Raw genomic sequence first — 27,493 nt, forward strand, 5'->3', positions numbered from 1 at the left:
AGAGGGAAACTGTTAGGTGGGAAATTATGGATCATGTAAACTAACTCAAGCTCGAAAAGGCAAAGGGCTAAGGACAATAGAAGTCATCAGGTGAAGGAAAATCTTTTGATTGGAAAAGGACAGCTACAGGGCAGTCAGACTAACATGTGGAGGATTGACTTTGCTTATTCTTACTTTTGTTGCTGTAAGGGAAAAGTTTTTTGAAACCTGGAGCAGAAATTCAGGGAGGTACCCTAACAATATTATTTTAGGAGGAAACAATTATATGGAATTAACTAGGCAAGGAAGAAAACCTGCAGGAGGAATTTGGCCTTGAGTACTTGGATATCATGAATTGGAGGCTCTTGACTGCATTACAGGTGATGGAATTAGAATATCTGTCAGTGCATTTTAGATAATGTACATCCATGCAAGATGAGTTTGCAAACTCAGACTCATGAAGTGACATGGGAAGCCCAGACACCTAAAGACCTAGAAGAAAGGGGGTCTGTGGGGTTGCTCTGTGTGGATACCACATAAGTGGCTGATCTCTGTGTAGCATGGCCCGTGCTCTTTTATTCTCTTCTATTTCAAAACTCTGGTTTGACTGTGAGGGTCTCAGGTCTTGTCCAGCCTGTTCCTCCAGGACATTCCTGCTCTTCCAGGGGAAGAGAAGGGCATGCAGATGGCTGGTGGCCAATTCAAATAGCTAAGGATGGGGCTGGACCTGACACAGGGGTGTGTGACATTTAACTACGAAGACAGTCAGACTCTTCCTAAGAAGTAAAACGGTAAATCTATCTCTTTGTTACTATTTTTTTAATTTAAAATGAGCTTCTGATTCATGATAGTCTAGAACTAAAAAGTTCACATAATCTGAATCTGTTTGTCTGGTTCATAGATAAAAACACAACACAAAATCAAAACAAGCCACACCAAGAAAAAGAAATAGTATTTCAGCATCTCTCATTTTCCTGGGTGGCATGAAACGTGCTGAGCTAACATGATCTTTTGTTCTCAGGTACACCCCCCGAGATAAGGTATATCCCTTGGGAGGTTATTCCTGGAAGAGAAAATGGTAAATATGTAAATTGGTTTTAAAACTGTTACCATCCATTTAAGTCGTCATACATTTTATAGACAAGCCTGCTGGCAGTATGTTAGATATCTTAAATTTGTTGAACACACTAGATGTTTATATATATACATATACGTATATGCATGAAGAGAACTATAACGTGTATTAGTAGAAATAAGAACGTTGAGTTGAGTACATTTTAATTATGTTGGTGAATCCCCTTTTCTTAAATTAGACTGGTCAGAACAGGGGAATATAATAAGAAACAATGTGATCATCAGTGTTTCTGGCGCCGAGGGACTCTCCAGTACTGAAATGATGACACCGTCTGGTATCTACATCCGCGATCCCACCAATGTTGTAGAGGTAAGATCTTCAGCTTCCAGGATGGTCAGAAATTCACTCCGGAAGTTATCCAGAGTGGCAGCATCAGTGGGGTGGAATGCAGCATCTACTAGCTGCACAGTGGTAACAGGAAACTACCTTATGATTTTGGGTTAAACAGTGCTTTAGGATAAATGCTATCACTTCCCTCAGAATTCCTGTGAACACACTTTGAAGCAATATTTATAAAAAGCAAAACAAAGTAGATATTGATTATTTTCTGGTCATTTAGATTAATGCAAACTAAAATATCTTCCTGAGCCATCTGCTGTGGTTGCTGAATTTGGTCTCGATTCCAATAATAATGACTTAATAAATCTTCACTATGTTACTATACTAATGTGGTCATATTGTTGCCCTTTAAGGGTGTTCAAAACTGAGGGTCAGCAGAGTCACGAGGTGTGTGAGATCACATTACATTCCAGGATGAATGAATTACATTTGACCCTTGAACAACACGGGTTTGAACTGCATGGGTCCACTTACACTTGGATTTCTTTCAATAATAAATATTACACTACCACACTATCCACAGTTAGCTGAATCCTTGAACATGGAACCATGGACACCGAGGGATCATGTATATGGAAGGTGGACTATAAATTATATGCGGATGTTTGACTGTGTAGAGGGTTGGCACTCCCAACCCCTGCATGGTTCAAGGGTCAGCTATACACTCTGATGGCCTTGGTTTTTCATCCCATTATTTAATACAACTTAACATTACTTCTTCTTGGTAAATTTCTCTCTAAACACTTTAAGAAATTAATTTTTCTGGTAGTTTAACCATAGATCCGTGAATGAGGAATTACATCAGAGTAGTGGGAAGGCCATTTAGTTTCCCCTTTTCCAATAATTTTGTCCCATGGACCATCTATGGAAGGGTTAAGGGTCTCACTCTTCGGGACTTGGCTCTGAGTACCTACTGTGTCATGACAGTTCTGCCAAGTTTCTGAGGACCGGAGAGAAGGAACTTCTCCCTCTCTGATCATCTGTTTTTAATTACCTCCAGCTGAATAACCCCTAATAAAAGTCATGGCTATCTCCTCAACCCTCCGCCAGACTCTGAATTACCTTTATTCCAAGCACAGTGCTTACACACTATTTTCGGTGCCTAACGGGGGCAGCTAATGTGCCAGTGAGGACAGGAGGCAGCAGTGCATGGATTGAAGGAAACCAGCCTGTAGACGCAGAACAATGAGAGTGACGTTTAACTTGTTGGTGACCACAGGGCTTGCTGCACAATTATGCCAGCAAGCTTTGGGGACTAAAGAGTTATGTTTTTGCCTAGTTTCTTGGGTAACATAATCTTGACTACTCTGAAGTAGGAGACCCTCAGGGTTGCCCAGGTCATTTTCCTTCGGGAGGCTGGAATGCATCTAAATCCCACGTTGAGTGTCAGAGGTGCTGCCTGGCTTTGCTTCACTGGGTAGCTCATTGCCTCCTGGGTGGGTGTTCTGGCCACTACTTGACTAGTAAGACATGAGCTGACGAGCAGTTACCACAGAGAACAGTATGTAGGCTCCTTAAAAAACTAAAAATAGAGTTACCATATGACCCAGCAATCCCACTCCTGGGCATATAATCTAGTTTGAAAAGATACGTACACCCCAGTGTTCATAGCAGCACTATTTGCAATGCTTCCAAGACATGGAAGTGACCTAAGTGTCTATCAACAGATGAATGGATAAACAAGATGTGGTATATATATATATATTACATATATATATATGTAATATATATAATGGAATATTACTCAGCCATAAAAAGAATGAAACAGTACCATTTGCAGCAACAAGGATGGACCTAGAGATTATCATACTAAGGTGAAGTAAGTCAAAGAAAGAGACAAATACCATATGATATCACTTATATGTGGAATCTAAAAAAAATGATACAGAAGAGCTTACTTACAAAACAGAAACAGACTCCCAAACAGAAAACAAGCTTATGGTTACCAAGGGGGAAATGGGGGAGCGGGATAAATTAGGAGTTTGGGATTAACAGATACCAGCTACTATATATAAAGTGAATAAACAGCAAGGACCTATTGTATAGCACAGAGAACTATATTCAGTATCTTGCAATAACATATAATGGAAAAGAATCTGAAAAAGAACATATATATATGTATATATATATACACATACATATATATATATATAATGTATATATAACGGAATCACTTTGCTGTATACCTGAAACTAACACAAAACAAACAAGCAAAACAAAACAAAAGAAATGAGCTGGCTATATAGGTGCAGAGAACCAGAGAGCCACCTACAAACTTACAGGTCACTTGAGTCTTTGCAGACTGACCTGCAGAACAGTGCCTAGAAAGCAATGAAAAATTTGAGCCCAAAACAAATTGTTTGTTCTCTGTTAGATGCCTTCCCTTTCCATCCATTTACTTTCTTCCTCTTATATCCACTTTACAAAATTGAAAAATAATACAATGCATGTGTTTGGAGAATGAGACTTTAGTTTAAGCTGGTAATGTAAATTCATTAAGTATATTCATTAGGTAAATTCCTGATATTTTCATCTTCGTTGATCTTAAAATTCTGTAGTTCTCTTTTCATTCGCTTATTAACTTTTAGACCTTAGCACAGCATCTGAAACGTAATAGTTGCTTAGTAAGAATTAATGAAATATAATGAATGAATGGCTGTAGGTATAATTCCATAATCAAAGAATAGGGGGAAGAAAAAGGAAAATAAAGAATAGATTCCAAGATCCCGCAATCATTTTGATGACTGACAAGTAAGATGTTTCATCTGTGTCAGCATTTAGATCCTGTGGAATTCACCTCTCAGTGTTAAATTTTGCACAGTCCTCTCCAATTTTGCAGCTGCGCCACTGGGGTTCCACTGTGCTGTCTCTTTCAGTCTATTGTCTGGAGTGTGCCACAACCAAGGACATAGGTGTGACTGGTAGTATGTGTCAGAACCTAAAAATTAGGAACTTCTCTTAGTGCCAACGAAGGTCATTTCAGTCAGTGGGCAAAAAGTAAGCTAGTGTTTATTAGGTGTGTCCTATGTGGATGATACACAGAGTGCTTTGAAAAATATATTTTAGAAATGTATTTTAATTCCAGAGTGATAATAAGGAGGCTACAACAACAATGATAAGGGTGGCAGTGGTAGTGAGGGGTGTGTGTGTGTGTGTGTGTGTGTGTGTGTGTGTGTGTGTGTGTCAGAAACCTATCCTCTTCCAGTGGTGTTCTGATGCTCAAGAGAGAGATATCCCTTATATTGTGAGGAACTGTCTCACGGGGCATGGCGTTTATGTTCTGCTCTCTGAGTGGTTCAGAGCTGATTGCCCCTTAAGAGGATCGAGCCAAGCCTTGCATGTGCTCAGTTTTTGTGACCCCTTTACCCACCTTGCTTTTCAGTTTCCTTTCAGTTTGGCAAAACATTTTTTTAAAGCCACTGTATTACTGTGATTCATTAGGCTATTTCTCTTTTAAACTTTTAATTTTGAAATAATTTTAGGCTCAGAAGTTGCAAAAATAGAACAGAGAGTTCCTGTGTGTCCTCCCGCCAGCTTCCCCCAATGGTAACATAACCATAACCATCGCCATAGAGCAATGGCAAAACCTGGAAATGGACATTGGGACAAAACTGTTATGTAAATGAAAGCCCTTATTTAGACTTGAAGGTGACCTAATCCTAGTGGCTGGGCAACCAATCCAGATAGCCTAAACCCTCTCTCCTACATACAGAAGTTGACCTTAAAATCTCTGGCCTGGCAGGTAGGCAGGAAGAAACGGAGCTGATCCTTAATTAAGTCTCTGTAGTTATTTGTGGTTGTACATTGTTCCTGGAATGCTCAGACACAGAGCCTAGGACCAAATGCTCTGCCCAGTGCATGGAATTCACCTGGGCTCCCAGGAAGCCATCTTTACAGTTCACTCACCCTCAACCCTGCTTGGTATGAGGGGATTTCAAGTGCGATATTCCTTTTTAGTTTTCATAGCCACAAGTGGTCTGCCTGCCTCCCTGCCCAGGCTGCTGCTGAGCCAGGTCCAGGGCAATTTTTCTGAGAAGCAAAACCTGAGCTTTGTGCCTTCTTGCTAGTGAGGACTCAACATGATATTCCCATCTGAATGTACAAGGAACTTGGAAAATCCTTTGTATACTCCTTAGATAGGCTTTGCATGCATCACCTTGCAGTGTCCGGAGCACTTCATTTCCAGGCTGTCTCCCCACCGCACTCCAGCATCTGAGTCTCTGACTCCTTTATGGGTGTTTCTTATCTGTCCAGAGGCTTCGTCTTTCCAGGAGACATAACCTATGTTGACCTCAGGCTGGAAGGTCTTTGCTCTCCATCAGCGAGAGACTGTTCACTCCCAGAGCTCCAGAATATCCCGTGTGTCTGTGGGCATTGGACATTTCCCATGACCAGACCCCTGTTTAGAACAGCCAACAGAAACCCCCTGAAGACCAGCCCTTTGAAAACATCCATTTAATTTGAGGGGAATTTGTTCTGGTTTGTGAATCAATTTTGTAAGGAATTCTGTGTTTAAAGGCCGATTTCAGCTCTCTAGCTCTCTCCACTCAATAGCTAATGTATATTTAAGAGCTGCCTGAAGGGTTAACTCACTTTTTTTTTAGTGACTACAGATGCACACCACAAGGAACTGGCTTACTTGGGCAGTTAATTTCTCTCTGGAATTTCTCTTGCTTGAATGTGCATAATACATTGACTTCCGCAAAGAATTGATTTCCACACAAAATTCCCTGCTTGCCTTAAACCCTTCCCCACAAGCCGCCGGCTGCCTGCATACATATGTGGTTTCTGCTCACAAATTGTTTGTAGCATACCCAACTGGAATGCAGAGTAAAAAGGACTGGAAAGTAATGTCATCTGACTGTTCAAGTGCTTCTTTTAAAAGAAAAGTGAGCCTTATTGGCTAACAGAAGACCGAAGTTGCAATATCCTGCCCAACTATAAATGCACTTGGAAAGCATTTATACATGACCACCCAGATGCTCCAAAAATACTGTTGACACCACGGAAGATGATTCAACAAATCTGTTCATTCAGTCAAAATACATGCTCTCTGAGCACCTGTATGGCCAAGGTGATGAGTAAGGATGAAGTCCTTGAAATATATTCTGCATATGTTTGAATCTTTCCCTTCCTCGTGGAGTCATGGTAATGAATTAGCATCTTGTTGGTAATGAAATAGAGATGTATGTCCAAGTGAGATGATCATTTCTAGCCTCTAGTGCACCTTTCTTTTTTTTTTTGGCTGTGCTGCGAGGCATGTGGGATCTTAGTGCCCTGACCAGGGATTGAACCCAAACCCCCTGCAGTAGAAGTGCAGAGACCTAACCACAGGACCGCCGGGGAAGTCCCAGTGCACCTTTCTTATTGTTTGTATACTTGCAGAAAAGGTGGGTGTTTCAGAAGCCCCCATTCCCTAACCCTCAATTCTTATATACTCATGGCCTTTCTCGTGGCTCATGGGGGTGGTAGAGACACAGCCGCTCAACGCCGGCTCTGTTTAAGGTGGAGGTCCGTAAACACAGCCATATTACTTGCTTGTGCTTCTGTGAGGGCACTTGTATTTGGTGCTTCTGTTGGATGCTTGTATTTGCCAGCCCAATGGCAGTGATTATTCCAAAACTGAGGATCATAAGTGCACGTCTTGTTTTCTAGCACGAGGGAAGAATGAGATGAGTGATGCAATGCCAGTAAGTGTTCTTTGGGGGAGTGTCTAGTGGCAGATTTGGTTGTTTAAAAAGATATAAATGCCCTCCCAGTAAAAACTGTCAAAGTATTCTTATTGTAATTAACCATGTTTTTATATTTAGGTTGGCCTTTCCATCAAAATGTGGAGATGGGTTACTGGAAAGTGGGTATGGGTTATTTCAAGAACAAGTGAAGACTTTAGACTTTTTTTTTTTTATTTTTTAACCGTGCTTATATTAACATTTGGGGCCTCTCACATTTGTGAGAGGCTGTCCTCTATATAAAGCATCCCTGGTCTCTATCCACTTAATACTAGTAAAACCCCTGTCCCTCCGAGGGTGACAATGAAAACGGTCTCCAGAGATTTCCAGATGCTCTCTGGGGAACAGTATCATCCCTGGCTGACAACCACAGCTCCAGACTCTGCCACCCCAAGATAACTGGGGTCCCAGAGGTGTGTCCCAGGTGTCCTGAAGTCATGTTAACATCTTGAATAGTGATTCAGCTTCATATTCAATGATGTCCAAAAGTTACTTTTAGTATGTGGTAAGACATGTGATTGGCATTTTATGTGGCCTCAGAAAATTGGAGAAATGCTTAGAATCCGAAAGAATGAAGTGCAGTAACGAATGGGCCACTAGTGCACGAAGAAAGAAGGCGTTCTGTAATGGAGTGAAAGAGGAGGCATGGCTGGTGGATTACAGATACCCAGGGTGAGAGGGCCTTCAGTGCCCACAGTGAACTACCGGCTGATGTTCAGGAAACAGTACCTGTGGTTGTGTCAGCACGAGCTGGCTCCCCTGGCCAGGTCCCAGCTGCTGCCTGCTGGCCAGGTCTCCCGTCTGAGTGTCAACTCTGGCCCTCATTCATACTTCTCCAGAGGCTGACAGCCTCCAGGTGCTGGGGTACCTTCTCTCACATAAGCCAGGAGTTGAGTACTGTTTGTTTTAAAACATCCTACTTCAGTTTTTCTTCCATACTGACTTCGCTTGCTTCTGTGTGCTTGTGCGTATGTGTGTGTGTTTGTGTGTGTGTGTGTGCGCGCCCATGCATGTGGAACATGTGGCACTCCCAGAGAGGAACAGACTTTTTAAAATCCCCTTCTGTAGGGAGTACTGCTATATAATGACTGCCAGTGGGTCACCCAGGTTCAGAGGGCTGCCTTTAATAATACCTAAAGTCCTTTCATTTAAAAATTAAAGCCAATAAAATATTAGTCTAGAATGGCTGAAGCTATGGGATGAAATGAGTTTGCTAACCTAAGGATAAACAGAGAACAGCTATGATTCAAAGGGTGTGATTGCGGTCTTTGGTCTTAATCCTTACTCACAGTGTAGTATACTAAACTCCTCGAGCTCTCTGAAAGGCTGGGAGGAAGAGCTCTGTCCTTGAGTGGGTCAGAACTTCCTCTTTCAGTTCTAACCCTTTTCTGTGTCTCATCCCAACGTGCATATCCCTTACCATCTACACTGATATTAAATGACCATTGCAGATAATCTCAGTTTTTTCTTCTGTTCAAAGGATCAGAGAGAACACTCTGTGGAGACTTGGCTTTAGGGACGACTTTGCTCCCGAGTATTTTTTACACACTAAAGAGGAGAGCTTGTATGAAGTGACACAAGTAAGCTTCTCACTGTGGAAATGTACAAGGACGTTTTAACATGAGATGCCAGCTATTGAGGTGGACAAAGTACAGTCAAATTGAACTGCCTGGAGGAAGAGGAATGAGCATATATATATATTTTTAGATTTACAATGTTGTGTTTAATTTCTGCTGTACATCACAGTGACTCAGTTACACATACGTATATTCTTTTTCATATTCTTTTCCATTATGGTTTATCACAGGATATTGAATATAGTTTTCTGTGCTATACAGTAGGACCTTGTTGTTTATCCATTTTATGTATAATAGTTTGCATCAGCTAATCCTAGATTCCTAATCCTTCCTGCTCCCCCACCCCTTGGCAACCACAAGTGTGTTCTCTATGTCCGTGAGTCTGTTTCTGTTTCATAGATATGTTCATTTGTGTTGTATTTTAGATTCCACATATAAGTGATATCACATGGTGTTTGTCTTTCTCTGTCTGACTTACTTCACTTGGTATGATAATCTCTAGGTCCACCCATCCATGCTGCTGCAAATGGCATTATTCCATTCTTTTCAATGGCTGAGTAATATTCCATTGTGTGTGTGTGTGTGTGTGTGTGTGTGTATATATATCTCTATATACACACACCACATCTTCTTTATTGGAATGAGCGTATTTTTGACCCAAGGTATATCAACATACCTTGGCAGCAAGTAAGTGAAAAGGCAGAATGAGCACATAGAAGAATGTTTCTTTCCAGCAGCCTTATTGTAATGGACTGACTATGATTTAACTATCCTTAATTTCCATAGGGAAACAGGGTGTGTGCTGCTGGCTATGGCTACTTTTTTCACCTTGTGACCAACCAAACATCCCAAGCTCCACTTCTTTCCTTTACCCGGAACAGTGCACATGCTTGTACGAGGTAACTTGGGGGAAGTTCATCTATATTTTGGGTGTAAGCATTATGGTTTAACATTTTTTTTGCACAACACTCACAGAGAGGGTTGTGTAATGCTTGGCATCCGTGTGAGATTTGATGATGTGTCTGAGTGAGCATCTTGGATCATAAATTTGGTGGTGAAGGGAAGGGAAAGAGAGAGAGGTCACTTGAAGGGGCATAGGACAGAGGGCACCTTTTGTGGCCAGAGGAGAATTCAATAGAGAGATGAATTAAACTCCCAACAGACTGGGGGAACCTGGGAAGCCAGAGTGCCTGAGCTCAGGAGCTGAGTGGGGAGATGAAGTTTGGGGAAGAGGCTCTTTGCCTGTGACTTGCACACTGTGAGATGAGAGGGGCTCGTTCAAAGTCTTTGCTATTTAGAGGATAAGGTCATCTGCTAAGAGCAAGGACTGGGAAACATGGTGGGAACATGGGAAAAATGTGAACTTCAGAATCAGTCAGGCCCCGATTCAAATCTGGACTTTGTCTGAGTAAACTGCCTTTTTTTTTTTTTTTAAAGAGTTAGATCCCTTATTTGTGAAATAGGGACAGATCTCTAGTGAAAGTTTGATGTGAAAATTAGAGATGACTTCTATAACGCACCTAAGAGAACATCTCGAATATGGTAGGAACTTAATAATTGATATAAATAATTCTACTAAACAGTTTATTTATTTATTATTATTATTTTTTTGGCCATGCAGTGCAGCATGTGAGATCTTAGTTCCCTGACCAAGGATTGAACCCACACCCTCAACAGTGAAAGTATGGAGTCCTAACCACTGGACTGCCGGGGAATTCCTCGATATAAATAATTCTGATAGTAGTTATGTTAATAATAGTGAAATAATACTGCAATGATGGGAAATGATAAGGAGAGTGGAATAAGGATTAAGCACCATTGCTCCGCTATGTTGAAGCTGAGGCTAGAATTAGTACATGTGTCATGAAATTATTATTAAGATTATGAAGTTTTTTATCTAGCAGCTCTCAGCAGCCCTGGGATGTGAGGGGAGAAGATATCCAAAATACCACAATGCTAAGGCATTTCAGGGAGAAGCACAAAAGTTGCAGGGATTACAGGGGCTGGTATCTGCTGTTTCAGCAAAGGGATGGATCTAGAAGGGACTGATGGAAGAGTGAGGCTCGTGTTCTGAAGGGCTAGACAGGGGTATGCATGCTCCTTGGAAGGGGATGAATCTAGAAGGGCTGAGAGAATGGAATGGGACCATGGCAATCTGTGTCTTGTTGAGATCCAGGAGCAGGTCACAGAGGGTGACAGAAAGGAAAGGCTGAGGGATAGGCAATGACAGTCAGAGAGAAGGCTTGCAGGTCTCCTCTTCACACTCCCTTATTCAGTACCTTTAGTTTTATATTTTCCAATGAGAAAAAGTGAGACATTTGGAATGCAGAAATTGGCTGAATTTCACTCTTTATCTTTCTTCCTAGGTGTGGCCTCTTTGTATACCCTAAGTTTCAGCCAACTTGGGATAACGGCACTGGTCCCACCCTGTTCCAAAATTTCACGGTTTGGGGAAGTGCAGGTGGTGCCCAGGTACGTTTCTTTAGTTTTTTGTTCTTGTGGTGATTTATTGTGCATCTCTACTTAAAGGGGGATGATTTGCTGTTGGGGGAGCATTGCGATATTCTCACAGCTTTAAGGAGCCAACAGCATCATAGATGTGTGTGAAATAGTTGTTGCATGAACAGATTCCTAGTCAGCAAGCCAAGGTTAGTTCATTGCCTGTATGGCGATTTTCCAGCAGCTCTAGTAGGGAACAACAGAATCATAGAGATTTGCAACCAAGAAAGATCATAGGGGTCATCTGTTCTTCCCCTCACATGCCTATTTAGAGAGAAAAAATTAAGGTTCAGAAAGTAAAGGGATTTGCCAAAGGTCACACAGTTTGTTAGCAGCAAAACCAGGTGCAGAATCCAGACTCCAGACGTTGTGCATTTGATGCCCTAATATCCTGAATAGGACATGTTTCAGTTGTAAGGAAAAGTTCTGTTCATCACCGAAACGCAAAAATTCCAGCTCAAGGTGGCATTCTTACCTTCATCAATGAGCCAAATTTTCTCCCATTTTCCTTGAAAGGAAACAATGTTCATGTTATCCATTTAATTTTCATTATTTCAGTGATGTCTTATAAGAAAGCTTTGTATGCTCACTATTACCAGCACCATATAAAAATTATCCAGGGTCACTGTTTGGTGCTACACAGAGAAAATTACATACATTTGGTCTCTGCCACGTAGAAATAGGGAGCCTAAGATACACAGATGAAGAAATATATCTATAGGGCATTCAGTAAATAGAATAAAAACATATAATTAAGTCACAGTAAGAAAGTTAGGCATTTATTTCACCTATCCAACATAAAGGAGAACTATTTGGGAAAGTCCCAAAATACAAAATTGGGTTAGCTAACAGGAAGAGTCCCTATTGTATTAAGTATTTTCTTCTCATTAAATTCGATAAAGTACTTTGTTTCCCACAAGCATTATAAATGTAGAGGTGACAAATCCCTCTTTTGCAGGGAAGCAATTCGTGCCTTGCAGAAGGGCTGATGCCTGTAATTAGGTAACAACTGTTGTCAAGTTATCAGTTCAGATCGTACCCATTTTGTTTACATAAACGTGTCTTCAAAGATCTATCATTTTATAAAAGCTGTCAGCACATACATAGTGGGAAATGCAAGCTATTCAGTTCTTGAAAATTCAAGCACAAAGACTGATAGACAAGTAGAAGCACCATACTGTGATAAATCAAGGCTTCCTTGGCCTTAAGTAATAGGAAACTCCCACTTTAAGGTACGAACGTAAGCATGACCCTATTTAGTAAACAAAGAGGCCACTGTGTAAAGGTTAACTGGTAGTCCTAACAGCACCCTGATTTTCAGGGTGGTTGAAGTGAGGCCTAGGAAAAGTTAAATGTCTTGCCCAAGATCACATAATTAGTTAATATGAGTGCTAGGTAAAAACCAAGGGCTCTGTCCCCCAGGCTAGTGTGATTCAACTCTGACAAGCTCATTTTGTTAATACGTGATCCTTGTTTAGGGCCACTAGCCCAAGCTGTCATCATGGTATATGCATATAACATATTTTGAGTCTGTAGTCATGCTGAATTACTTATTTCATATTTACAATTTTCTGACAATATTAGTAAACATATACAACACCGAGGAAAATGTTAAGTACTGGAGTTCTCGGATGCTCTGTTTTTCTCCATTCATTTTGTGTTACTTGACAGTTGCAAGTTTACTAAAGTAAAGAATTCACATTGACCTTTTTTTTTTTTTTTGCGGTACGCGGGCCTCTCACTGTTGTGGTCTCTGCCGTTGCGGAGCACAGGCTCCGGACGCGCAGGCTCAGCAGCCATGGCTCACGGGCCCAGCCGCTCCACGGCATGTGGGATCTTCCCGGACCGGGGCACGAACCCGCGTCCCCTGCATCGGCAGGCGGACTCTCAACCACTGCGCCACCAGGGAAGCCCCACATTGACCTTTTAATGCATCAATTGTTAGGAGGAGAAATGAAAAGTATAGAGGGGATGTTACCAAAGGGGACTAGTTAGTGCTGACCTCACGGCAACTCTGGGACGCCCGCACAGATATTGATGGACAAAAGCTGCTTAAATATGGTATAGCATGCTTGTTTATACTTAATCAATAATTAAAGAAGCTACAGGAAGTCTACAAGAAAACCCAAGCCTCAGACCTTTGACATAATATATGCTGTTGTTTTATAGATTTTTAGAAGTAGCAATCTTCACCTGAAAAACTTCCAGGTTTATGCATGCAGAGATTTTGGAATTGACATCTTGGAAAGTGATGCAATTACTTCAGTTACTGACAGCTTATTACTTGCTCATTTTGCCCCCAAGGTAAGTGCCTTCGTGTGATTCTTTTATGTTGTCCATCAAAACAGAATCGCATGTGTTGGATCCCCTGCTAATCCAGGATATGTAATTTAAATAGCATTCTTTAGTAAATCTTGTATTTAATTGGTCAAATTTGGAGGAGCTTTTGATTTGTAACAGTGGTGATGTTTATCATAAAATTCAAATACACACAAGAGTTCCATGTTATGTGTCCATGTACATCACAAAAGCCCTGAGTGGTTCGCAGAACTCTTTTATTTGTTTGCGATTTAGCATTATTGTCCATACAATTCAATAATAAGCCTAATAATTTTAGGGTCATTTACTCTAACTTCCCAAGGATTATGAGGTGATTCCAAATTGTCTTTGTGCATCTGTGGTTTGCCAAGTTTCGACATCAACATTTTGTTCATAGAGTTCTTACTCTATTTAGGGTCCCTGCCCCAGAGAAAAAGGTGATATAATTTACATTGTTTGCTTAATATACTACGGTTTCTTATGTGATTCCCTAATACTTGTCTCAGTGTGGGTTTCTACATGATAAACATCAACCTATAGATGACTTCCCTGCCACTGCATGGCCAGGGGCCCAGAATGTAGGTGAGCCTTAGAGGACTTCCTGGATAAGAAGTACTAGTTCTCAAGGGAAGTCCATGGCTGCCATTGGCTTCAGACCTATAACGGGTCCCCCAAGTTCTTTTTCTTGAAGGAGTTACATGAATATTCGTGTCACATTGTCAGAATAATCATAGATGGAAGGGACCTAGAGTACTTCTGGGGACCAAGGAAAGAGCATTCTCTTTAGTTTGTTTCTGAATGCTTTGATCAACTGATATTTAAATGATAATTATTGACTTTAGTACTTCCCTTGACTATTTCATAGCTATAGATACAAACATTAAGAGTAAAAAATCATTTTCTTACTAAGCTACATTTTCCTATATTTAATTCTCCAACTTCCTTTATTACTTCTCTTCTGAACCATTCTTTTCAGGAGGGAAAATACCTGCCAGTTTTTCCTTTTCTCTGAAAGGATTACCACCTTGAGAGATTATTCTTCTTTTCAGGTTGCATAGTTTTCGAGAGAGCATGGGACCCAGATTTAGATTCTGTGATACTGGTTGACCCAGGCCCTTAAATGTCTCCGAAATAACCATAGAGAAGATGCTGAAAATAAAATGCCCATCAAGCTGAGTAAATAACTGTCCTGGCAAATCAATGTCACAACATCCTAACTGATGCTAAATAGACATCATAATTCATGGGAGAGTGACATAAGTTAAGAGATAGATTATGACAAAAGGGTGCTTATGAGGTAACAAAAAATAATCTCACCCCTGGAGTGTGATTCACCAGCAAGGTAATGCAACTGAGGGCTTCTGAGTCTCCTAACAAGTGAGTGCAGAACCAAAGTCCCTGGATGGAAAATGTTAAACAGCTTGTTCTAGGAAAGGTCTAGATCTTGATTAGGCATCCAAATCATAAAACCATGCAACTTTAGAGGTAAATATTACCTAAGAGTTGGTCTAGTTAGAACTCCTGAATTTACAGGTAAAGAAATGGAGGCTTTGGGGAGTCAAATGATAGCCCAAAATCATGCCCAGTATTGTGGAGCTAGGACCACCTGGATATCTTCCCATGCCTGGTCTAATACTCGTTTAATTACATATGGAAGATGGCTTTGGCAATAAGCATTTATTAGTGCCTACTCCAGTATTTTCTGAAGTGTTTTTCATTGAAGGCTGGTCCCAAGAGAGACTCTGAGAAAAGAAAGATTCTTAGGTTAATTACACACAGGATATGCTGTTTACCATCCCTCCCATCCCCTGAAACTCACATTGCATATTAACACTTTAAAATCTTCACAAAGTTCTAGAGTTAAAAACAAACAAGAAAAATATCTATGAATCTTTAGTTAACACAACATTGCTCAGATTTATTTGGGAACCACTTTATTGCTGTATAAAACTGTGTTAATTGTTTTTTTTTTTTTTTAAAAGAAGGATGCCAAACCTCTCTGTGGTTGTGGAAATCTGATTTTAGCCTCTTTCTTTCAAACCTGCCATTTCTTTAGGAATTAAAATTTTCAGAGAATTTGGCTTAACTATTCTTAGACCTTCCACCCATGTATAATTGGTGACACACAATTATCAGTGAGTCTTTTTAAATTTATTTTTATTAAAAAAATTTTTTTAACATCTTTATTAGAGTATAATTGCTTTACAATATTGTGTTAGTTTCTATCAGTGAGTCTTATTCTAAAACAAACACTAGTTTCTGGAAGAAAACTAAGTTTTCTCTGGAAGAAAAAAGGATTTTTTTTCCTTTAGGCATATTTGTGTATGCCTCATACCCAGCATTACCTTGTTACTGAGATGGGTAGAATAATTTTCAATGAGGATGGCTTTATTATGCAAGAGAAGGAGGTGCGCTAACCATCACTATACATGCTAGATTGGCTGTGTGGTTTTTTTTGTTGTGCGGGCCTAGCCTTCCATCTAATTAGCACCCCTTTTCACACTCTTCAGGATGTCCTGATTTGGGTGTAAATTATGGTCATCCTACTTTTGGAAGTAACTGTAGGATGGTTGCCTTTTTGTTGTTATTGTAATTAATTCAAGCAGATGATACTACTTTAAAAAAAAGTCTTTTTCGGACAGATGCTGTTGGGGATGCTTCATTCTTTCTCCTATTTGTCTAAGGGTTACTCCTCATCTTCACTTGTGGATTTCTCTTCCCCAGTTTAGACTTTTCATCTTTTTGTTTGTCTAAATTCTATCGTAGGACCCCTTCTTCTCTCCATATACTTGCTCTCCCTGGGAGAAATCTCATTTTCTCTAGTGGTTTCAGTTATTACCATCCGCATGCTGATGTCTCCCACATATTTGCATTTATTTCCACCATCTTATTTCGTGCTTTCAGTTTGCAACCCGTTTTCTCTGTTTCTTTTTTTCTGCTTTCGGAACTTGATTTGTCCTGCATTGAATAATATCTTTTTTATATTTACTCATTCGAACGTTATTCATTCTGTTGTGATTGTTCACGTTGGACTTAAACTTGTGACACACCTGCTCGTCTTCACAGTCTTAATTACATCGGCACTTAATTACATGAGCCATGCAAGGACCTTAAACTTCTCTAACTTCTTTCTTCACCCTCCCATCTTATACATTATTTTTCTCTAGTATTGTCCCACCTTTTAAAACAAATTGTTTCATGGAAATATAACGTTTATGGGGAAAAGTGCACAAATCACAAGTGAAGAGCTCAATGAATTTTTATAAAGCAAAAACCACGTGCATACCACCCAGATCTAGAAATAGCACATCACCAACTCCTCTGAAACCCCTTCATGCCTGCTCCCAGTTAACCCAACCCCCAGCCCCCAAGCCAAAGGAGAACCATTATTTAGACTTCTCAGACATAGGTTAATTTCAAATCTGTTTTTGAACTTTATATAAATGGAATCATAAATCGTGTAACTCTTCTGTGCCTGGCTTCTTTGGCATAACATTATGTCTGTGAGATTCATCCATGTTTTTATATGTTGCAATCATTTATTCTTCCCGTTGTTACGTAGTATTCCACTTTATGGACTCTATCACAATTTTTTAAAGCTATGTTGCTCTTGATACACATTTGCTTGTTTCCAGTTTTACGTTATTACAGAGAAAGATGTTATGAACAATCTTGTATATGTCTCTTGGTGTTCACAAGCATGCATTTCTGTTGAACATGTGCCAGATTGTAAAATTGCTGGCTCAGAGTATATCCCTTCAGCCTTAGTGGCCGATGCCAAACGACAAACAACAATTACAAGTATTTAAACTTGTACCAGCAGTGTGAGAAAAGGGTTTCATAGCTAGGTCTTGGAATTTCTCTTGACCAACATTCTGGAGATTTTCTCCATGTCTCTGTAGTATTGGAACTCTTGTTCCTGATTCCCCTGTCTCCCTCCTTTCTGATTTAATTCTCATTTTATTAGCCTGCAGTAACTTTCTTAACTAACTGGGGGTCTATGGAAGTTAAAGATTTTGACCTACAAATGGAGACCCCCTTCTTGGAAGGTTGTGGCTATAGACTACTAGGTTGGAGTTTATTTTGCCTTGACGTTTTGAAGGCAATTCTTCATTGTCTCCTAGCTTCTAGTCTTGAGGTTAAAGAGTTTTTAGATACTCTGTGCAAACCATTATATATATATAGTATGGATAAACAGCAAGGTCTTACTGTATAGCACAGAGAACTATATTCAATATCCTGTGATAAACCATAATGGAAAATAATTTTAAAAACCATATATATATGCTGAATCACTTTGCAAAAAGAAATGAGTTTTTAGATACTCTGATTCTAGGTCTTTTATATGTAACCTATTAGTTTTTCCTCTTTGGAAATTTTTAGGGTCTCGCCCTTGTCCCTGGTATTTTGCAATTTCAATATGGTGTACCTTGCTGTGTGGCTTTTTCTTCTAACCACTGTATTAGGCTCTGGGCCAGACTTTTCACTGTGGAAAATCATATCCTTTCCTTCTGGGAAGTTTCCTTCACTTATTTCTTTGATACTTATCTCCTATATATTTTCCTTTTTCTTGAAATTATTATTATTTGGATATTGGCTCTCTAAATTACTTATCTAATCTTCTTAATTTTCTCTCTGATTTCCCACTGCCCCACTGCCTTTTTATCCTACTTTCTAAGTTATTTCATTTTTTCTATTGAATTTATTATTACTGCTCTCCTGTTTTTGTTCTCTTTTTCTTTTCCGAAATATTCCTTTTTAGGCTTCTTCTTGTTTCATGCACATGATATTCTTATTTCTCTGATGTTATTAATGATAGTTTTTAAGCTTTCTTCTGATTTCTATACTGGCTTTGTCTCCACTGGGTTTCTTTTCTTCTTTTTGTTTCTTTTTATCACAGTCTTCCATGCTGGAGACCCTTGACAATTTCTGGTGATCCTCAGACAGACAATTATCTTTAGCAACAGAACAGTGAAGCACTAACAGCTTGATTAGATGGAGTCTGTTGAAGAGATTTTGTGGAAAATCCTGGAAGCAGTTTTTGTTTCTTTTTAGACTTTTTACTATTTATTTTTATATTAACATACGGTAAAATGGACTTTTTTGATATACAATTCTATAAATTTTAACGTATGTGTAGATTTCTGTAACTACCAACACCACAATCAAGATACAGAACAGTTGCATCAGCCTGAAAAAACCTCCCTCTGACTCCGTTTCTGTAGCCACATCCTCTTCTCATGTCTAACCCCTCGGAGGTCACTAATGTATTCTCTGTCACTATAGTTTTTTCTTTTCAACAATCATATAAATGGAATAAGATAGTATGTAACCTTTTGAGACTGGCTTCTTTCGTTCCCGAATCCTTTAGTATTTATCTAACTTGTATTTTATTCCTTGTTATTGTGGGGCAGTATTCCACAATAGGGATCTACCACAGGTTTACCTACTCATTTGTTGAAGGACATTTGAGTTGTTTCCAGATTTGGTGATTGACTACAAAGAAAACTGTTTTAACCATTTGTGTAAGGGTTTTGTATGAACATAAGTTTTAATTTCTCTAAGGTAAACACTTAGGAGTTGAGTTGTTAGGTCAATGTTAAGAATATGTTTAATTTTGTAAGAAAGTGACAAACTGTTTTCCAAAGTGGTTGTACCATTTTGCATTTCCACCAGCAATGTATGAGAGGTTCATTTATTTCTTTTCCTCATCAGCACTTGGTACGGTCACTATGTTTTCATTTAGCCATCTAACAGGTGTGTAGCATATTTCATTGTGATCCTTTGTCATATATTTGATTTGCAAACATTTTTCCCAGTCTGTAGTTTGTCTTTTTACTCACTTAATTGTTTTTATTCATGTATTAAAATTGTATTTCATGTGGCCAGTCCCCTTATTTTTCTTCCCTTTTGTCCCCCTTCTAAATCACAGGGAAGCCTGTGTATGTCAGCTGGGATCAAAACTCCCAAAAGGTGGGAACTGACAGTGTCTAACACAACCTTTGTGAATTTTGATCTCACTGACTGTGTGGCCATCAGGACCTGTTCAGGCTGTTCCCGAGGACAGGGTAAGTTGAGCAGATAAGATAGATAGTGAATAAGGCGAGTACTCACATAAATGTGATAAATAGTGACAAAAGCCATTGTGACTCATTGTTTCTTTTAGTTATAAGATTGCATTAGTTGAAACTGCTGCTCAAATCTCCTAAGAGAAATTCTAGAGGAGGCCAGGTGCTCCCAGTGTGGCTCCTGCAGCTCCCCAGTCTTTCCCTATATGGTGCCTATCACACTCTATGACTATGGTGCCATGTCTCTGCTGGACTCTGAGCTTCATAAAGGCAGGGATCACATCTTTCTCTCTCTCTCTTATTGAAGTAGAGTTGATTTACAGTTAGTTTCAGGTGTACAACATAGTGATTCAATATTTTTATGGATTATACTCCATTTAAAGTTATTATGAAATATTGGCTCTATTCCCTGGGCTCTACGATATATCTTTGTAGCTTATTTATTTTATACATACTAGTTTGTCCCTCTTGAGCCCCTCCCCCATCTTGCCCCAACCTAGCCACCAGTTTGTTCTCTATATCTGATCACATCTCTTTTGCTCAGAGTTTTATCATTAGTTAACTAGTAGCCTGATGCCCAGTAGGTTCATTGATTAAATCAATGAATGGAACTGGACGGATAGACATATGGATATAAAGTAACACACATGCAAGCTTTCCTGAAAGAGCCAGAGTTCAGGTACTTTATGTTTGCAACAGCCCAAGACTTGTTGTATGCACCATAGGAATTCTTGTCCACTTGTTAACCACATCTCAGAGGCAGTGAGAAATAACCTTGGAGAACTCATGGGCCAAGGTGAAAAGAAGCAGAGAGCAATCTAGTTGATTTGATCATTGTAAACAGACAAACCAAGTGATTCAAGTAAACATGCTCTTGTGGTTTGAATCACCAATTTAGATAATTGTCTGTTTTTTTAATTAAATGAATAATCAGCAAGTTTCCACTGTGCTTTTTTCCACCCCCCCTCCCGCCCCCCCGCCATAGGCAGAGCCAAATATTGTTTTTACTTGGGTGGCATCTGAGTTTAAGATTGTAGAAATAATAATGGGAATGAAAAATGCCTTATGGCAATCACTTCAAATCATAATTCCTCAGTCATTTAATAGCTTCACTGTTTCATATCATTCATAAGACACTGAAAAAAAAGCACCCTGCTCCTTATGAGCGCTAATCTCTTCCCACTGGCTGGTCTTGGTGGAGCCATCTCCTTCATTTGTTTAAAAATTGTCTAGTCCAGGTTCGGTTTAAGGAACTGGGCAGTGCAGAGATGAAAAACACATAGTTCTTGTCTTCCAGCGTCTCTCCATCTAGGCACAAAAATAAATGTCTAAGCCAGCGATTGTAATAGTGTGATAAGTCCAGTACTAGAGGATTGAGCAAGGTCAGTGAGGGGAGCAAGGTAAGGGGTCAGGTAAGATTTCATCATAGAGTGCCTGGAGCAGGATTTAGAAAGGTGAAGAGAAGTTTGCAAGGAGGAATAGGCAGAGAAAAGTTTCTAAGTATTAGAAACAGCATATGCAAAAAAAATTCCAAAGAGCAAGTTATGATTGGGGAATTGCAAAGAAATCCAGTATAACTGAATTGTAGAGCTGCTTGTGGTATTAGATGAACTACAGAAGTTGCCAGAGGTGGAATCGTGGCATCTTGAATGTGTGACAATTCAGTCCATGGACTCTACTGGGATGAGAATGAAAGCATTAGGGCCTCTCTTTGTATCAATATTTTATTTTAAAATTTTCCTTTTTTGGTGTATTTTATAAGGTATATAATATAGTAATATGGTAGCATATATACTAAGAGATGTGTACTGAATTTTTAAATTTTAATGACAGGAAGGTGAGTATTAGACCACTGCCATCATTTCTTCCTGGGCAACTGGACTGGCAACAGAATCACAGTGAATCACATGGAGGTGGCATGAGGGAAACCCTGCTAAGAAGTGTAGCCCTAGAGCTAGTATTTGAAAAATGTTACTATTACTATCTACCCACGTGATTGATTGAATATTGCTTTTGAGGGTAAATGATTAAAGTATAAATCTCATAAAAAGTGGGGTTCGGTTTGCCGTAGAGGAACTAGAGCAGAAAGATGGAGAGACTAACCCACAGCAATTTTAGCGTTTAATAATTAGTCAATTAATGTTATGTGTCATCATTTCCCACTAGACCACAATTTCTCACCCTTGGCACTATGGCATTTGGGGTTGCATAACTTTTTTTTTTGGCTGCACAGAGCAGCATGGGGGATCTTAGTTCCCGGACCAGGGATGGAACCTGCACCCGCTGCAGTGGAAGCACGGAGTCTTAACCACTGGACCACCAGGGAAGTCCCTGGATAACTTTTTGTTGTGGGAACTGTCCTGTGCATTATAGAACGTTTAGCCTCATCCTTGCCTCTACCCACCAGATGCTCGTAGCCCTGCCATCCACCCAGTTGTGACAGCCAAAAATGATTGCAAGTGGTGCCAAATGTCCCCTGGAGGGCAAACCACTCCCGGTTGAGAATCCTTGCCCTAGAATACAGGCTGCATGAGGGCAATGCCGCTACTGTTCCTGTTTCCCTCTCTCTCCAGTACATAGCACAGAGCCTGGCATATAGTCAACACCTAGGATTTTTTTTTTCTTGAATAAATTGAGTGGATTGTAAAACTGTATAAATATGCAATTTAGAATACTGAAAATATTCCCGTGAGTTCAGTTGCCATTTGTGATCATATTCTTTGGTGTCACTGCATCACAGTCTTTCTTCCAATTTATAGGTGGATTTACTGTCAAGACCAACCAGTTGAAGTTTACAAACTCTCCAAACTTGGTAGCATTTCCATTTCCTCATGCAGCAATTTTGGAAGACTTGGATGGGTCTCTGTCCGGGAAAAATAGAAGTCACGTTCTTGCTTCTATGGAAACCCTTCCAGCTTCTTGTTTGGTCAAGGCCAGCTTCAGTCAGCTTGTCCATGGAAGTGTCTGTGAGGAAAATGTTCTCTTCCATCGTATGTCTATTGGTTTGTAAGTTGAATTAACTCTACATTTTGGCTTGTCAATGCACATGCATATATCATCCATGCTGTTGATATTTATAAAAGCGAAATTGTTTTCCGGAATCTTCTGGAAATATTTAGTTCTACAAAAGTGATGTGGGGATAATTTTGACAGCTGTCAAATCATAAGTTTACGGTAGTTTTGGACTGATTGAAATGGCAGCTAACTTTCAATAACAATGGACCAGGTCTCATAGCCCTTGACCTCTTATTGGCATTTTGAGCTAATAGCTTCCTCTTGAAAAGACTTGCAACCAACAGAGAATCTGAAATATATTTAAATTAAGAGGATTATTAAAAATTCCAGTAATGTCCATTCTCATTTATGTACACCTACTCCCCCTGAGCTCTTTTTAAGTGTTCAGTATGCTCCAGGAAAGCAATTGCTGATGCCTCCCTATTACTTGCAAAGTTGCTTCACCCCAGTACATTTTCCTTGTTAATTTCATGAACTATTGGATTTGTACAATACATTTCCTATTAATATTGGAGCAAGGACTCCTTGGTTATGCTACCCAAACTACCATTAAGTCAGCACCTGGGCTGTTTATAATGCATAATAGGATTGCTTCTGCCCTCTTTAATTTCCAGGTAAAGATTGCTGAGTGTCCAGGGTTCTATCTTTTACCTATTTCAAATGCATTATATACATTTAGCCACACTTCTTTCCTTTTGTTTTGTGTCCTAACTGCATGAATATTAAGTCAAGTGCTTCAGCCAGATCATGCTGGCATCTTATTTAAACAGGTAAGCTCCAGAGAGTGAGCCTATATGGTCAGGATTGCACTAAGTCTGCATTCTGAACGCATATGGCATCAGTATCTTGACATTCTGTTTTAGACACCTTAGTAATATAATACCCTGCTAGCATTGAATCATCTGAAAATGCTCCACTTTTGCTTTCCAAACTGTTTATTATTCTATCTAATGTTAGTGGACCCAATTCCAGCGAGTAAAATAACAATGTGGAGGGATGTATTTTCATTTCTAACCATTTGGATTATACAGAGCATGCCTTTTCTTTTCATCCTTAGGAATGCATCCTGATTTTTATCATTTTAGTGATTTTAACGAAGATGTTTTTAATGAGCATTTTGAGCTTTATTGAAGTTAGCGATTTATTTCTTACATGTGTTTTTTCCAAATGAGGAAAATTAAAATAGATTTATGTAGTTAAAAAGAACATTCTGTGCTTGCATGATATTGATTTCTCTGTGTTGTTGATATTCCTTTTTTATGCCTTACTTGGAGACCTACTGGGAGACTGTGTCTTACAGAGGCGTTTAGTGGCATTAGAAGGCTCTGCAGGTGGAATCCTCTGAACATCTGCTCTTGGAGAATCTTCGGACAGGATAATTAGGTGCTTACCTAGGCAGCAGGTCATGATCCCAGCACTCAGGGACTGACAAGGTCAAAAAGATAATAATCCTGATAATGTATTCTAAGTAGATTCAAAAGACTCCTACTAGGGTGAAAAACTTGCCTTGGTTTGTTTGTAATTTTCTTGGTTTTAAAATAGAAAACCTCGTGTCCCAGAAACCCCTTCAGTCTTGAGAAAACCAGGATGGTTGGTCACCCTACTCCCTAGGCTTCTATTTAAACATTTTCAGGTTGATTCACAGGTCTGCGGACAAGTGCTCAATGACCCCAAATTCGCCCCAGGGGAGTCTTAGCACACTCCCAATTATGAGCCTCTTAGCCTTCATGTCCTCATCTCTAGGGTAAGGTGGTTGGGTTAGATGATCTCGAAGGCCTTGCTAGTCAGAGTGCATCAGTGTGGCCTGGGATTAGACTTGGGAATCTCAGACTCACCGCAGACGTTCTGAGTCAGGACCCACAGGGGATTTATACTCAAGGTTTAGAAGCACTGCCCTAAGGTCTTTCTAACTTGAGCTTTCCAGGATTCTATCCTCAGCTATTTGTGTTCAGTGACTTGATCTCTGTCCCAGAGCATTATAACCTCATTAGGAACATGTCAGAGCTAATGAGCAATTTGAATTCTGCGTAGATACAAACCTTGCTGCATTTCATGGAGAAAGGATTAATTTGTTGTGCTATTTGCCCTGGAGCACGCACCCTAAGAGTTGATTTACAAAGCTCTCACGGTCCCCATCTTTTGGGGTTGCATGTTGATGGAGATCTGATGTGGCACAAGGACCCTGCCCTCTTCCCTTTCAACTCTTAGCCTCCTCCTGCCTCCCTCAGCCCAGGTCCCCAGAGGGCAAGGCGTGAGGGCTGCACAGCTGTTTAATGGGGCACCTCTGCCCCCTAACCAGCAACCGAGTGCTTGGAGTGTGATCTCCTCCTTGGAGGCCCCTTCTGGTTCATGTTCACTATAAGTTCCTTGTTTGACATTGGCGACCTCCCCTCACTACCTTTTCCAAGAGTGATGGGTGCTTACATTGTGGCATTTCCAGTTTTGTACCTTCCTCTGACTTGACCTTGCAGTTGGGTTGACTGAGGCTTAAAAATGTTTGAAGTTGGTAATAATGTTTAATATTTAGGTGAAGGAAAGATTCCCACCCTCTACAAGGCAGAGTCTATTTTCTGTTTTGCTAAAATGATGACACGCTTGGTTTGGGTGAGTTCTCTCTCACTTGCCAGCTCTAAAAACGTGCTTTCTTTAGGGGCCACAGGTACTCAGCATAGCGTTCCTTTCCTGGCTTCCAATCTCATTCTCCCAGTCCCATCCTTCCTGATAAGACTGGAAAGCATTAGCCCTATCAGTGTAAGTCAGGACCTCATTTCAGAAAAATGTCAGGCACGTTTCCCATAGAGGCCTCATAATGGCAACGTGCCTCACATAGTTCCTGGATTTACTGATCCCACATTTCTTATGTCTAGAGATAAATTACCTGCAACGAGGATCATCTCACCAGTGGATTTCTGTGAGCTCCTTCTAGACCTCCTTTGTAAGTTCGTCTCCCTGCCCCTTAAATGCTAGTGTTCCTTAGGGTTCTGTGAGAAGCTTTCCTTGCACGTCATGCTCTTCCCAAGTGATCTGGATTATTCCACAGCCTCAGTTAACAGTCACTGTTGATTCTAGATTTTGTTCCTCCAGTCTACATTGCTTTATTGAATTCCAGATCCATTTATCCAATCTGCCCTGCGCAGTATTGAAGTCACTCGCCACAGGTGGCTACTGAACACGTGAAATGTGGCTCGCCCAGATGGAGATGTGCCATAAGTTTCAACTATACACCTTATTTCTAAGACTTTGTATGAAAAAAAAGAATGTAAGAGAGCGCAACGATTTGTTTATATTGCTTACGTTGAAATGATAAGTTTTGAATATATTGGGTTAAATATATTATTAAAATTAATTTCACCTGTTTCTTTTAAATTTTTCATTGTGGCTACAGTAAAATTTAAGATTCTATGTGTGGCCTGCATTCATGGCTTGCATTACATTTCCGTTGAGCAGCTACGCTTTCAGTATTTCCACCAGAGTATTCAACAGCCATCTCAAACTCAACTTGTCAAAACTGAACGTATGGTCTTTATTCCTTGGACCTATTCCTCCCTCGGTGTTCAGAATCTCTGGGTGTTCAGACAGCTGATTCAGTTATATCTAAACCAGAGATGGGAGTCATCCTTGACTCATCTTCTTACTTATTCCTCACAGAAATCACCTACCAAGTCCAGCCCATTTTATCTCCTAAAAAATCTCTCCTGAGTTTTTCTACTTCTCTCCTTCCCAGCTACTCTAGTCCAGGTTGACACTGCCTCCCACCTGTATAACCACAACAGCCTCTTAACTTGCCACCTTGCTGCGATGCCATTCTTAAACTTTTTGAGGCTTTGTAGATCGGATCTGGTCTTGCCATCCATGCATTTCTTTGTAGAAGCTTTGTCAAGGTTTCCCAGTGCCTCCCGATGAAAGCCTGGCATTTGTAATGTCTTGTGGGCACTTCGTGACCTGCTCCTGTTTGTACTTCTAGCATCATTTCTCAATGCTCTGCCCTCCCTTCCCTGCATTTTATGCCTCAGCCATACTCAACTTCTTTGTGCTTTTCAGCCCATAAGGCTCAGCTTCCATGAACTCAACATGAAGGTTGTTTTCTCTGGTAAGCTTCCCCGAGCTTTCTGTACAGCTTTTGTATCCCTGCTGTGTGCTGGCTCTCTATACTTGCTCTAACCAATACTCATAGCTCCTACATAGCTTTATAAATTGCCCCTCCCTCGTCATACATGGTAAGTGGGGCAAGGATAGGTTTTTCTGTTTGTTTGTATTATGGTGCCCAGTACCATGTTGAACATATAGTGACTCAATAAAATTAGTATTGAATAAATGAATATCATTTAAGAAATTGTGGACTCTCCCAAATCGTCCTGTAGTGTCCTTATTGTCCATTTCTCTCTTAGGACATATTTATGAGGAGTCCACAGCCCTTAACTTTTCTTTAGAAGATCCAGGATTAAAATACTATCCTCAGTCTTTGTTTCTAAAATTCCTAACAGCATCAAATACTTAAGAATATCCTTTCATAATGTCTTCTGGGCTTTTGCTTGCCCGGGGCTGTCAGTTGATCAGATGATTTATTTTAACAGCTGATTTCTTCTCCACTCTGCCCCTACCCCACCCACCGAATCAGCAGTTTGCGTACATTTGCAATCCTTTTCTTTTCCTGGTGGTATAGATGCATAGAATTGTGATGGGGGGAATGAGAATGAACTTTCACAATTACCATCTGGGAATTATTTGTTTTTTGGTTTAGAGCACTCTACAGCTCCTTCAGTTGACATAGATTTATTCAAATGTTAGTAAATCAAGCCTTGATCTGTCTTCCAATTATGTACTGAATTGAAT

At 40.1% G+C, this 27,493-nt stretch overlaps 1 protein-coding gene across 2 annotated transcripts in view; it reads left to right on the forward strand.

The window, feature by feature from the left end:
- Positions 1–27,493, forward strand: part of PKHD1 (PKHD1 ciliary IPT domain containing fibrocystin/polyductin) — a gene marked incomplete at both ends in the record, with an annotated part of 425,783 nt that overhangs the window by 185,599 nt on the left and 212,691 nt on the right. The window contains 7 exons of one of the 2 annotated variants that reach the window (XM_082663569.1): positions 1,001–1,057; positions 1,293–1,423; positions 9,546–9,658; positions 11,126–11,231; positions 13,428–13,562; positions 19,510–19,645; positions 22,405–22,651. In XM_082663569.1, coding sequence (XP_082519695.1) covers positions 1,001–1,057; positions 1,293–1,423; positions 9,546–9,658; positions 11,126–11,231; positions 13,428–13,562; positions 19,510–19,645; positions 22,405–22,651 — 925 coding nt within the window. The remainder of the gene's footprint in view (positions 1–1,000; positions 1,058–1,292; positions 1,424–9,545; positions 9,659–11,125; positions 11,232–13,427; positions 13,563–19,509; positions 19,646–22,404; positions 22,652–27,493) is intronic. The other variant, XM_082663570.1, reaches the window with a different exon arrangement.

The sequence above is a fragment of the Grampus griseus genome (assembly GCF_964374135.1).
Source record: "Grampus griseus genome assembly, chromosome: 10".
In the NCBI taxonomy this organism is placed as follows: domain Eukaryota; kingdom Metazoa; phylum Chordata; class Mammalia; order Artiodactyla; family Delphinidae; genus Grampus; species Grampus griseus.